This window comes from Alligator sinensis, unplaced genomic scaffold (genome assembly GCF_000455745.1).
Source record: "Alligator sinensis unplaced genomic scaffold, ASM45574v1 scaffold534_1, whole genome shotgun sequence".
Taxonomy (NCBI): domain Eukaryota; kingdom Metazoa; phylum Chordata; order Crocodylia; family Alligatoridae; genus Alligator; species Alligator sinensis.
In genome coordinates, this window is record NW_005842050.1 from 1,424,948 (window position 1) to 1,439,030 (window position 14,083).

The 14,083-nt window shown below is 43.1% G+C and overlaps 1 protein-coding gene across 10 annotated transcripts in view; it reads left to right on the forward strand.

Annotated features, from left to right (window-relative positions):
- Positions 1-14,083, forward strand: part of CEP170 (centrosomal protein 170) — a 176,142-nt gene that overhangs the window by 54,714 nt on the left and 107,345 nt on the right. For all 10 annotated transcript variants that reach the window (XM_025203257.1, XM_025203260.1, XM_014519581.2 and 7 more), the window contains exons 3-4: positions 1,555-1,644; positions 8,921-8,999. In XM_025203257.1, the coding sequence (XP_025059042.1) occupies positions 1,555-1,644; positions 8,921-8,999 (169 nt within the window). The remainder of the gene's footprint in view (positions 1-1,554; positions 1,645-8,920; positions 9,000-14,083) is intronic.

The window sequence follows — 14,083 nt, forward strand, 5'->3', positions numbered from 1 at the left end:
GCAGACCTGGACAGGTTGGACAAATGGGCAGAAAACAATAGAATGTGATTTAACAAGGAGAAATGCAAAGTGCTACACCTAAGGAGGAAAAATCTCCATCACACCTACGGCCTGGGATATGACCTACTTGGTAGCATGGAAGCGGAAAGGGATCTCGGAGTCCTAGTGGACTCCAAGATGAACATGAGTCGACAGTGTGACGAAGTCATCAGCAAAGCTAATTGCACTTTATCATGCATCAGCAGATGCATGACAAACAGAGCCAAGGAGCTGATACTTCCCCTCTATCGGGCACTGGTCAGACCGCAGTTGGACTACTGCGTCCGGTTTTGGGCACCACACTTCAAGAGGGATGTGGATAACCTGGAGAGGGTCCAGAGAAGGGCCACTCATATGGTTAAGGGCTTGCAGGCCAAGCCCTACGAGGAGAGACTAGGGCACCTGGACCTCTTCAGCCTCTGCAAGAGAAAGTTGAGAGGCGACCTTGTGACCTTGTGGCTGCCTATAAATTCTGAATGGGGGTGCAGAAGGGAATTGGTGAGGGTCTACTCACCAAGGTGCCCCTGGGGTTACAAGAAATAATGGCCATAAGCTAGCAGAGAGCAGATTTAGACTGGACACGAGGAAGAACTTCTTCACAGTTAGTGTGGCCAAAATCTGGAATGGGCTCCCAAGAGATGTGGTACTGTCCCCTACCCTGGGGGTCTTCAAGAGGAGGTTAGATAGGCATCTGGCTGGGGTCGTCTGAACCCAGCACTCTTTGCTGCCTATGCAGGGGGTCAGACTCGATGATCTACTGAGGTCCCTTCTGACCCTAACATCTATGAATCTATGTAAAAATGTACATATTTTGTTAATTGTAGCTTACATTATCATTTCCATCTCTTTAGAATACCTAATATATAATGTATCTTTAAAAAAACTTAAATTATGAATTTTGCTTCCTCCTTTAGTAGTTTGTGTAGATAACAAAGAGCAATAGGAACTATAGTATAGGAAAATTATATTTACATGCTTGCTGTTTAACAGATTTTGCTTACCAGCACGTAAAATGTAGTTGTATTGACTGTTTTCTATCAGTAGGTAGAAATTAAACAAGACTTCATCTGTCTGTTTCCTTCCAAACACCACTATGATTTATCTACCTGGGTCACTCTATATCTATAGTTACTTATGTAGATAATCTGTCTATAGATTTGGGGGATAGAAGAAAGAAAGTTCTCAGTGGAATGCAACAATGCCATTTGGTAGAAATCTCAGAGGTTTTGTTAATTTCAGGAACTGTTTATAAACCAAGTAAACTTAGCAGGATTCATTCAGGGAAGTTTTATAGCTAAACAAAGACTACTTGTTTTTATTATGTTTTTTGAACAACCATATTTACTTATATATGTCCAGTTTGGCTGCCCAGCATGACCCTGGGAAGAATCACCTTTTTCTAATCTTTATATGAGGGGAAGTCATCTTCTTACAATGCCTTTGTAATAAGAAATGCTTTTGTCTTTGAACTGTATTATCCTAATTGCAATCATTTTAATCTTTTTAATATTTCAGTCACGGAGTGTGGACAAGCAACATGCTGTACTTAATTATGATGCTTCTACAGATGAACATTTGGTGAAGGATTTGGGCAGCCTAAATGGGGTGAGTTAACAATGATCTAAAGAGAGTCCCCTTTAGTCATTAGTTAATATATTTTGTATGAAAACAAAAACTGATAATTTACATTTTAAGGCTCTTAAGGGATTGCTTCAGCAGTGTTCTTTAAGTGTAATCTCTTGCTTTTTAATGAATATTTTAAGCATGTTGGTACGGCTGAAGTAACTATTTTTTAAAATGTAATGGCTGTTTTTCACATTTTAATAGACTTTCATACATTGCACTATGAAATGGCTGTAGATTTTAGCTGCAACTAAACTTAAAATCTACAGTATAGAGCTTGTATACTTAATTAAAATGTGTTCAGCTGTGACTTTTAAGAGCGCAGTGAGGAAAAATGGCTGGCACCTCTTGGCTGCACTTCTGTTTCTGTAATATTAATAACAAGTTAAATCAGTGTTGCCCAAGTGATTTAAGAAAGAAAAATAATACTCAGTTTTCTCAGTCTGCCCAGCATGGATTTCATAGTCTTATGTTTCTTTTTGGAACAGGGTAGGCTTTTTCAAACCAGTCAGGTTCTTTCCACTTTGTTCTAATTGACACCTTAGAATCTATAGCACAGCCATTCAAAACAGTCAGGATCCCAGCAACAAATTAGAAATGTGAGTTGCCTGAAATGTTTGTGCCCTTTGAAGAAATGCATACATTTGGTCTTTGAATAATGAGTTCCAAAATTGGTTCAAACATATTTTCTTACATACTTGTTATTTTGTTTCTCATTATTAACTAATACACTAAATGAAAGTCAAGCTCAAAACATAGTTTGAGTTCAGTTCTCAGTAGTTACTGAATTGAGCCCTTCTCTTATTTTATTCTCCAAAACAAATTTAGCCCTGGTAATCACTAGATAAGACCTGTTTCAGAATTGACTTGGTTTGAAACCTGCCCTTGAATCTTTTAAGAATAGGTATTCTCATACTTGATTTTTTTTCCCCACTAGTATCGTGCCTTGGATCGGGGTGTCAAAAGATCCAGTCCCCAGATCAAATCTGGCTTCCTAGAGCCCTTTCACACATCCCATGGGGCTCCCATAGGAGACAAGAATTTGGGAGTGGGACAAATTCCACATTGGGAGTGTGTGTCAGTGGCAGGGGGGTGAGCAACTGCCACTGAGTCTGGGTCCTACCCACAAAGAGCCCTGCAGTCTGGATCCAGCAGGAGGGGGCGGGGAACAGGGATCAGTAGAGTTTTGACACCCCTCTCTAAGACAGTTTTTCACATTGGTACATATCCTTTTTGTTCAATTTCTTCTTCATTAAAAAAAATCCTTCTTTTATAGTCCTTACACTTTACCCATCCCTTGCTTTAACTTTCGGCCATATCTTTCTTCCTTATCTCAACTCTTGTGTTTCATCATTAGACCTGAAGTCGGGTGAATACCAACTTTCTCTGATATTTAAAACGTCACTCTTCAGTGAAGTGCCAAAAATTGCTGCATGAAAATGAGTTGTATCCAAGCTCTTTTCCACCTACAGTCTATTAATTACTGAACTAAAAAGTGTGTGTGTGTGTTTGTATCAGTATCATAATATAGCAGAATGTAAGTATCATTGATTAATTTCACTTGTGTGTGGTCTCAACCAGTAATATACTTGGTGGTGTTAAATGGTCAGTTTTCCAAAAACAAAAACAACTGTGAGCAAATTAGTGAAAGGGAAAATTATACTAATTCGACTATTTTAGACTAGTGACACCTCCCTGTTTTTGGGATGTGTTTTAGGTTTACACAATTAGGTATGCACAGTTTATGTGGAATAACAGCCTTTGCAGCCCACAGTTTTTGGGGGACAAAAGAGGATTAGGAAGATTATGCCAATTCACATGGTGTCCGTGAATACAGACTAGGTGGGCAAGGCAGTGGATAAGAGGCCAACACCCTGGCCATGCTGTAGTTATCGGCTACAGTAACCAAAAAGAGCCAATAGCTGATAATGTCATTTCTCCTTTTATTGGTGCCAATCCAATAGTCAACCAATATATAGGTGCACCCCTACCAAAAGATATAATTATTTAGAATTTATTTTATTACTAGTCAATTGCACATCATAGATGATGGGGTGGGGTGGGGGGAAGCGTACGGGGACGGAGTCCTGTGACCCCTACTGTCTGGGCCTGCTCCACCTTTACCTCTGGCTGCTTGGGGTCTGGGCCTGCATCCCCTATCCCTGCTGCAGCAGTGTGGGGTGGGAAGAAGTGGGTGTGGGCCTGGGCCAACCCAGCAGTGGCAGGGGAACAAGAGAAGTGGGTTCGAAGCTGCCAGGGGAGAGGAGCGGGGTGGGGGAAGAGTGGGCCCGGGTCTGAGGAGGGGAGCAGGCCCAAGCTGGGGGAAAAGCCTGTTCGCTGTGGCAGTGGGCGGGAGCAGTGGGTCCAGCCCGACACAACAGCGGCCTGGGAAGGGGAAGAGCGAGCCTCTTCCCCCTCCCCTGGTCAGCTTCGAGCCCACTCCTCCCATTCCTGCATTGCCGCTGGGTCGACCTGGGCCTTCTGCTCCCCCGGCTTGGGCATGGTCCTCTTCCTCCCCTGCGTGGGGCCCGGGCCCGCTTCTTTTCTCCCCCCACCACCGCCTCCTCCACGGCACACCCAATATTCCCCATACTTGTGTGGGGCCTGCTCATCCAGCACCACTGCTGCTGCTGCCACCTGCAAGGAGTAAGGGGGGGGGGGGGGGGGGGCAGGCCATCTCCGGTGACCTGGCCCTGCCCCCTGCTCCATCCTTGCCACTTGCCAGGGAGCAGGGCAGGTGGGGTTAGGGTCCCCTCTGTCCTCTGTGTCCTCACCATCGTGGCAGCACTCCACCAGACGCCAGCTCCTGTTGGAATGCTTGTTTGCACGCTAATTGGCTGTTTGTCAGCCAGTCACAGCGCGATTAAAGCATTATAGACAGACAGACAGACAGACAGACTTAGGCTTTTATAATATTAGAATTATATAATGATTAAGGCACTGTTAAGCTTCCAGATTGCTTTAAAATCATAAATATAAAAGATTATGTTCAGTGGATTCCTATATATATAGTGGCATTTCATTTTAATTGTGGAAAAACACAAATTTGGGGGTTTTAATCAGAGAATTTGGGATTTTTAAACAGAGAAAACTAGGACCTCTGGTAATTTATGCCAATGAGTGTAATTTGGAGCAGTTTAGGGTAAGGTGGTCTTGTAAGTCATCTTTTGACTCAAAGGCCTGCAGGCACACACAAAAAAAATTTGAATTTCATATTAATACTATTAGATTACATTTGCATGGGACTGAAAATGTTTCTTCCAAATAATAAAGGAGTTTGGTGGTTTTGTAGAACTAGAGAAGCAGCACCAGAAAATGTGCTCCTTTAACTGATATAAGGAGGTTGCATCAGGTTGTGAGTGTTACACAAATAATAAATTCATGTTGAACCAATGGACTTTTCTTTGGGCCCCATTAGTACCTGAGTCTAATAACATTCATAATATAACTTTTTCAGATGGGTGAGTGAATTAACTACAAGTCCTTTGGGATATGCCTGAAGTATAGTGGCAGCCTCCCATCTTCTCCTACTCATATTCCATATCTAAAAATGTTCTGCTAAGACTTGGGTTTGAAGTATGCAAGTGGGTTTTGGGTCTTCTGTCTGGAAGTTCCACTGAAGTGAGAATATACCATTTCTGTCCTACCCTTAATTTTTGCTTTAAGACAAAAACAACTCTTCACAAACAATCAGCTAAATATTTATTTTGCTATCAATACATATAGTTTCATAGTAGCTAGGATCAGGAGGGACCTGAACAAATCATCTAGCCTGACCTCCTGCCACAGGTAGGAATGAATGCTGGATTCACAAGACCCCAGACAGGTGATTATCCAACCTTCTCTTGAATTTGCCCAAGGTAAGGGAGAGGACCACTTCCCTGGGAAGTTGGTTCCAGATTTTGGCCACCCTAACTGGAAAATATTGCCTTCTGATCTCTAACCTAAACCTATTCTCCAACAGCTTATTACCATTGTTCCTCGTCATCCCAGGTGGTGCTGGGGAGAAAAGGGCTCTCTGCCTATTTGCTGTTGATCTCCCCTGATGAGCTTGTAGGCAGCCACTAGGTCTCCCCTCAGCCTCCTCTTGCTGAGGCTGAACAGGTTCAGGTCCTTCAGTCTCTCCTCGTAGGGCCTGTCCTGCCCTCTCACCAAGCGGGTGGCCCTCCTCTGAACCCTCTCCAGGCTGGCCTTTCCGGCTGCGGTCTGGCATTGGCGGCTCATGTTCATCTTGGAGTCAATAATGACTCCAAGTTCCCTTTCTGCCTCTGTGCTTTCAAGAAGGGAACTCCCCAGCCTGTATGTATGCTGTGGATTCCTTCTCCCAAGGTGCAGCACCCTGCATTTGTTTATGCTGAACCCCATCCTATTCTTGTCTGCCCACTTTTGTAGTCTGTCTAAATGTAGTTGCAGCCTCTCTCTCCCTTCAAGTGTGTCCACCTCGCCCCACATCTTAGTGTCATCAGCAAATTTGGACAGCGTGCTTTCCACCCCCTCGTCCAAGTCACTGATGAAGATGTTAAACAGTTTGGGCCTGAGGACTGAGCCGTGGGGTACCCCACTGCTCACATCTCACCAGGTTGAGTACAACCCATCCACCACTACTCTCTGGGTGCGACCCATCAGCCAATTTTTTACTCATCTGACTGTGCAGGCATCAGTGCCACAGTCGCTTAATTTATTGATGAGGATGGGGTGAGAGACCGTGTCAAAGGCCGTCTTAAAGTCTAGAAAGACCATGTCCACGGTGACACCATATGTCTAGTTTGTTCTCTTCATTACTTCAGATTGCAGATATTCTTTGTGCTACGTAAACAAGTGTGCTTTCAGTGTTTACATTAGGAAACTTGACCTTTGTAAAGCTCTGAAAAGGTCCTCTCTATTTGAGTGGATAGTAAAATCTATTGCAACTTATTATGAATAGATTAATTTTCTAGTTTATGGAGGTCATTCTGGAGAAATATATTGGCTTCTAAAACTAATGTTGCCAGATTTTTGCATCTGAGTGCTCTGTGAATTTTAGTCTGCTGGCATTATTTTTAGACTTGGAAGGTAGATAGTATGGCAATAAAGCAATATAAAGTTTTATAAGAATACTTTGGTTTTGTTATTTTCGCCAAGAGATTTATACCTTGTTAATTTTCTACTATATAGAGACTATAAGGCCCCCCTCTACACATTCAGGTAAAGTTATGATTAGATCTAATGCATGATCCACATAATTGTACCTCCTGCTATGCCACAGTGTATGGCAGGAGGCGTGATTGTGGGATTGTGCATTAGATCCAATCACGCCTTATTGCTGGTGTAGGGGGAGCCTGGTCCTGGGCTCCCCCTGCATTGGCAAGAAGCAGGCTCCCATAGCTGGGAGCCCCTTTGCTGAGAGGGCTTCCAGATGCAGGGGTCATGCATAGCTGGGACTGAGAGTCCCAGGCCTGACGTGGCTCTTGGTCCTGGCTGCACAACAGCAGCCGAGACCAGTGGTACAGCCAGGGCAGTACCCCATCAGGTGTGCAGGGATGCTTGGTCCCGCTAGCCGTGTGGCGCAGCCGGGACTGAGAGCCCTGTCAGGTATGAGACTAAGTGCCAAATGTGCATGCACACCCCCTGACCCTGGTGGGGTCTCACTCTGGCTGAGGTGCACCCCTGCAGCTGACAGGGCTCCTAGCCACAGGGGAGACCCCATTGCATGTGGAAATTAAGCTCAATATCAACAAGCTATAAAGTTAATGCACATTTTTGAGGTTTGACATTATAAATGGTTGGAGTCTTTTATGGTATGGTAAGTACTTTGCATGTGTAGCTGGTCTTAAGGTAATTGCACATTTAATCAGTTAATTGCACAATATGTGTAATGTGTAGAGGGGGCCTAGCAATCATGAATATTGGTACCACAGTTCCTCCTTTGTTCTCTTCATCACTTTAGTCTTTAGTGTCATCACCGCTAAGCAAAATAAATAAATAAATAAGTGATAAAGTTTAATTTCCCCTCTCCCTCCTCCTCCCATCTCTTGCCTTCAGCATACTGTCCAACAGTTATGAATTGCTGCATCTTGGCAGAATTCTAAATGTGGGGTATAGCTTTCTGGAGCAAGGCAAGCAAGCAGTCTTTAGCTAAAACTCGTAACATGGTATGTATTAGGCCCGTGGGCTGGATCCAGTGGAGCTACCAGTGGAATATTGGAAGTTGAGGGCATGCAGCAGAGGCAGTGAAACATGGGGTGGCTGTGGTGTCCGTAGCAGTGCCAGCAGCAGAGCACACAGCAGCAGCGGCTCCAGCCTCTGCCATGTCTTCTGTGATAAAATTGGAGCTACTGCTTGGCATAAGGTACTCAGTGGCAGTGGCTCCAGTAGAAGGAGTGGAGCTGCTACAGTGTGTTCTCCCTGGTCACTATATGCTCCGCCGCTGCTGCTGCTGCTTCTGGCCTAAAAGAAGCCCCACGGTTCAAATCCAGCCAGGGTGCAAAGTGAGTTAGCCACCCCACCCCACCCCACCCCTGGTCTATATTACGTGTCTGTGGTATTGGGGGAGATAAGGAAGGAGTTCTTTTTTTGTTTTCTGTTTTGTCTTTAACTACTTTGATACTTTATGAAATATCTTTCTGCCACTTGAATGATGGTAGTGTAAATGAAATGCCTAGAGTAAGTTAGGATTTCTTAAATAGCCTTAGTAGTGTAAGAGTGATATTCTAGCTTTGATGGTCTAGAAATTATGCGAGAAACAAGGATTTCTTAGTTTACAAGCTTTCAAATGCAAAGAATTTGATCATATTCCCCTGGCTCCTTGTGATCTGACCTGAGGAAGAATGTGTTGCATTTGAAATGCTTGTCTAACTTTATCCCAACTACATAATTGCTCCAATAAAAGCTGTCACCCCAAGAAATCCTTAAATAACCTTAACGTTGATTATAGCCGTGGCTAGGGGGAAAAACCCACTTCCAAGACACCCACTGTTTGAGAAAACAACATATTGTTATAATCAGTAATCCTAGTCAGCAAATACTCTTAACAAGATTAAAATGGTAATGAGCTTTACAAGGTTAGTCTGATTCTACTAACCTGATTAAGTCTTTACTTCTTTTCTGAAATAGTTAGACAAGTAATATCTCAAGAATACTATTTAGCTCACCAAGAAAATAATCCATCATCAATCAACAAAATTATGTGGTACTGTAACTTCTTGTATCAAGAGATTTATGTTGATGCTTTATTACATTTTGAAGTATAATATCTTTCTCCCCTTTTTTATTTTTGTAGACATTTGTGAATGATGTGAGGATTCCAGAACAGACATACATTACACTGAAGCTTGATGATAAACTGAGATTTGGATATGATATCCTTTTATTATAAAAATATGCAATTTTTGCAATATGTTTGTACTATAAAATATTGAACTGGTCAGTTAACTGATCCTAAAGTGAGCTTTTAATATTTATTAACAGTAAATCCTCAGGTTTTATTCTCTGCCCCATTAGGAAAATATCTAAGTAGGCAAGACTAGCTTGCAGTTATAGAAATATTATGCCCAGTTGCAATTAAGAATAGACTGAGGAAAAAAGTCATTGTGATTGTTGTGCAGCCACTGCGAAACAGCCTCCATCACTTCATTATCTTCCCCAAAATGTCACTGCAATAGTATGTTGCATAGTGACTGTTGTACAGTATTGGGATACATGCCCTTGTTCACCTGTGGAAAAGGCCATTGACGGAGTAGGACACTATTGAAAGATAGCTGTGTGTTCAGCTGTCTTTCAATAGTGACTTACACATTTTGCAGGCAAGTCTAATACTTCTTCCAGTGATATCTGGCTGAAAAAAAAAAAAAGTATATAATACTTTCTGATTGATCCTTGCACATCCAGCATACAGACCCATGTATCCAGTCCTCTTAAAAGGCTTTCTGTGATGAGTACACTGTCTTCTTAACTGTTGGAAGGTCTACACTATCTGAGCCTTCAAGAGGCCGAGAAGTGATAATGAATTACATGTTCCTTTTGTATCCCTTTCATTTTTTCTCCCTTATTCTAATCAACCTTTTTTTAAAATGGTCTTTGTGCCTTTCTTCATAGTTTTTTGCATCTAGATAGCACTTAAGACAAAAGTAGGTGTTGAAATGCAAAAGAAAAATGTATTAATATTGATAAAGGACAGATCCTGTTACACCTATTAGATTTTTAAATGTTTATTGTACCGCACTTGAGTCCCCCCAAAAAATAAGTTAATGCAAAAGATGGGTGGGGCGCCTTTCCTTTTCTGCTTTTTGTCCGTAATGCTAATATAAAGGTGTTTTACAAAAAAACAAAACACATCAAAGGTTTTTCAGGGATGCAACAAGGGCAGAATGGATTTATGCTATGTACCTAGTATGCAGAATAGGATCTGACCCTAATAATTCTGTTTCTTAGCTTTATTGCGATTTGTGTCTCTCATTGGATGGGTTTAGTGGCAATATTCAATATAAACTGTTTTTTGGGGGGAACTTCGGAAAACATGTTAGCGAAGGAATAACCAGCTAAAAAGAATGAAGATGTTTACAGCATAAAAACTGACTAATATTGCTTCCTTTCTCCTATAGCAATACACACTTTCTTGAACTATAAAGTCAGTGAATATAGTAGTGCTTTATGATTTGAGAATAAGTGTGTATGTCAAACTTCTATCTAATAATTCAGCTAAAATGATGTGTTTCATTTGTATGTCTTTCACAAAGCTGTGTTTGTCTTTTGTGGAGAAACTATCCTCTTAGCTCAACTTCCCTTCTCATGGTTCCCTACTCATGGCAGTATCTAATACCCCTGCAGGCTTTATGGGACAATCCAAGCTGAAAAAAGAAGACAAAAGGCTTTCATCTGTTTATGGTGTGTCTGTCCCATCATGGAGTTTGGCTGGCTCTGTAGTATAATGCAGTTCCCTGTCTCTCCATCCCTACCCCGGCCCTTGCTCCCAAGCCCTTTCCACGTTGCCTTTCCCAAGGAAGAAAGGATCCAGACAATCAAAGAGACAGACTCTGCTCAGTAAGAGACAGTCAACTATCTCAGCAGTCCAGTCTGGCATAGTTGACACTGCTATCGCCCTTTCATCAACTATCATTCCCACTCTTGTAAATGCAAGAAAGGAGGAAGGTAGGACAGGGATAGGTGGCCCAATAGACAAGCATCACTCTTTCATCCATTTCCCATGAGAGGAACGATAACCAAAAGATTGCATGCTAGATAGAATACTGTACCCAAATCCCTAGAGCAGTGGATCTCAACCATTTTGGACTCAAGGCACCCCTCCATAACTTTTGTAAATTGAATGGCATCAAGTTTCAAAAACTAATTTATATATCATAGCACTTACCTCCTTGCAGAGGGACTCGGCCTTTGGCGTGGAGAATCAGCCAGGCATGGGCAACCCTTAGCCTGTGATTATTCCCTTCCAACTTGCATCATCCTTCAAAGGATTTGGTGTGGTACTCCACTTGAGAATCACTGCCTTAGAGTTTGCGTTAGCAGTCATGCTTCTTGAGGTGTGGATAGACACAGTACAGATCTTATCAGCTCCAAACAGTGCAGTAAGGGACCTTTGGGTACAGCTTGGCCCCTCTTCATATTAATAGCAAGCTCCCCATGGGATACCTGGAGGAAACCGATCTACAAAGATGCAGTCAAAAAGGGTAGAGCCTCTGGAAAGGCTGTACCTGAACTGAAGGTCAATACCTTTCCTCAGAAAACCATGAAGGTGCCATATGCAGGAGGGGAGACCATAAACTGCTCCTTTGAGAAATGAGAGAGAGTTGACAACTTAGAAATATTTTTGGAGCAGTCTCTGAGCTTGATTTTGCTTCCCTCTGAAGTAGGATTATGGAGCCAGATTCCCAAAGAGAAAATAAAATAACATCACAATTTCTCCCGCACATTTTCTCAGTGTGTGGCATGGTAGAGCAGTGCCAACTATGGGTGTGCTAATTCCTTTGGTGGAATCGGTGTGTGCAAGTTATTTGCACGTGCAAAAAAGGAATTCTTCCTCCTTGGGAGAGGAAGATCAAATGTCTGAATTAAAATGAGAGGCTCAAATGATACTAAAAAAACAAATGAAACCTAAGAGGATAGATTCTTTTAAGCAGATTGAGTCTCATGAAAGTATGCTTTTAGATGGTCTGAAACTCCTCTAAGCAAGCTGTATATCCCGTCTTAGGCTTCATGAAAAAACGTAGCAGAGAGGCCAAGAAGTTCTTTCATTTAAGACTGGAAAAGCATAACTGGATGGTTATTAGCTGCCACTGTTACCCACCAGTTCCTAATGTTTAGGCAGTTATCCACCATTTGTTCCAGATTGCCACATCTTACCTCTACCTTCTTGTTTAGCACCTGGCCATGGAATAATGATTGGCACAAGAGCACTGCATTGGAAGAACAAGCAGAAAGTAAGGAGTTTGTGTTTGCAGACCACAAAAGCTACATTTCATGAGACCAGAAGGTTGTTCAGAGGCATGCCCATTTCCAGTTCAACCCGATGTCCTATACAAAGAAAGTAAAGTTACCTTTCCTGTTAGTTGTAGACTCAGTGTCCACCAAAAGATGGTCTTTTTTCTGTAAAAATGGGTTCTTTATGCTCTTGGCCCTTCACAGAAAGTGAGATCCAGATATCTTCTCAGCTCCCTTGCTTATTATGAAATCGCTGATGGCATCATATCAACCCAAAAGAAAAATCTATACTCTGAAAGTATGGGTGCTTCTGTGTGATTTTGCAGGTTATGCGAATGACAATATTTCAAGTGTGATCTTCCCAACATAAAATTCCCAGAGACTAAGGGTGTCTTCTTAAGAGTGGTCACACAGGTATTTGGACACTGGTTGTTGAGATAAAGCACACAGGCAAATTGGTTCCTGGATTTTAGGGAGAAACAATGAGAAACTTTATGGAAAGTTTAGGCTACAAAGAATCATTTGAAAAGTCTACTGATAATCTTGGTTCCTGCCCAGTCTAGAGAGAGGTATACCTATTCTGGTGCTTTTAGTTATCATGGCTGATGGGGTTTTCGTTCAATAAGGAAGAATGTGAGAGAATAAAATACATTTCTCCTTTTCCAGAAAAAACAGAATTTCCTATTTCTGTGTGCAATGCCCATCAAAAGGGAGATGCATCCCAATATATGGTTGAGATTCGATTATTGTAAAGTCTACACTAGAAATTCTTCGTAAGTGGATTCAGTGGATTGGTGATTTTTCTACATTATGTCTGGAAACAATAATAACGTCCTCTCCATGTGCCATAACCTAGTATGCATGTCTGGGCAATGTTTCTGGTTATGCCTTTTCTCATTTGTCACTGTTTCAGAGGGTTGTACAAAAGATTATAAGGCAGGTATGGAATTTAAACTTGATTAACCTGACTTTGGACCTTCCAACACCCCTGTTTCATGGAGGTCTTCTCTTACAAAATAGATGCTTAGAACTACTATCTCGTGGATCCGAGAAGAAGGGGAATTGACAGCATGTTGACAAAAAATAGTTTTACATAAATGCCAGCATGAAATACTCCAACCTCATTGTCATAAAGCACAACTTTGAAACCTTATTCTTCTCCTTTCAGCATTACTCCGATTGAACCCCTTCAGGAATTATCAGTATACTTCCTATCCTTTAAAATAGACTCCAGCTAGCTAATGTGTCCATCCAGGTATATCTAATTCCTAGGAGATCCAATGTTATACTTTTAATTATGCATGTCGTGTTCCTAGCTGTTGTAGTATTCGTCCCCAAATTAAAATTTAAAAAGTATTTTTCTTAAGCCTCTAAGTCAGGGATGGGCAATTATTTTGGGCAGAAAGCCACTTACCCAGTTTTGGCAGGCTGTCGAGGGCTGCATGGGTAGCCCTGTCCCTTGACAGGTGCCCCACCCCTTCACAGGTGCCCCACCGCCGGTCATCATCTTGGGACCAACGTCCCAATGTCTTGGGACCAACATCCCAGGGCCAGCTCTGGTGGGCCCCAGAGCGGGGCATAGGCCAGCAGGGGTCTGTGGAGCTGGGCTGGGCTGCACCAGCAGTGAGGAGGGAGCTGGCCTGGCTCCATAGAGCCCCTGCCAGCTGGGACCCCGTGCTCCTGGCACCCTGCTCTGGGCCCCACCAGCACTGGTCCCGGGATACCAGTGTGGGCCCTGTGCTCCCACTGGCTCCCTGCCCACTCGCACCCAGTGCCCCCCAGCCCCGCGGTACAGGCGGGGGTCAGCGCACAGCCCTGACCCCCTGCTCGCCAGCTGGGAAGAAGCTGGTGCTGATCATGGGGAAAAGTGGCCCCTCACCTGCCCCATGGATGGCCCATGGATGGCGCACTCGCAGCCCACGTGGGGCTGTCCGGAGCAGGCACAGGCAGCCTCATGCAGGCTGCAGGTGGCTGCAGTGCGGGGCGCTGGCCATGGGACGGGTGAGGG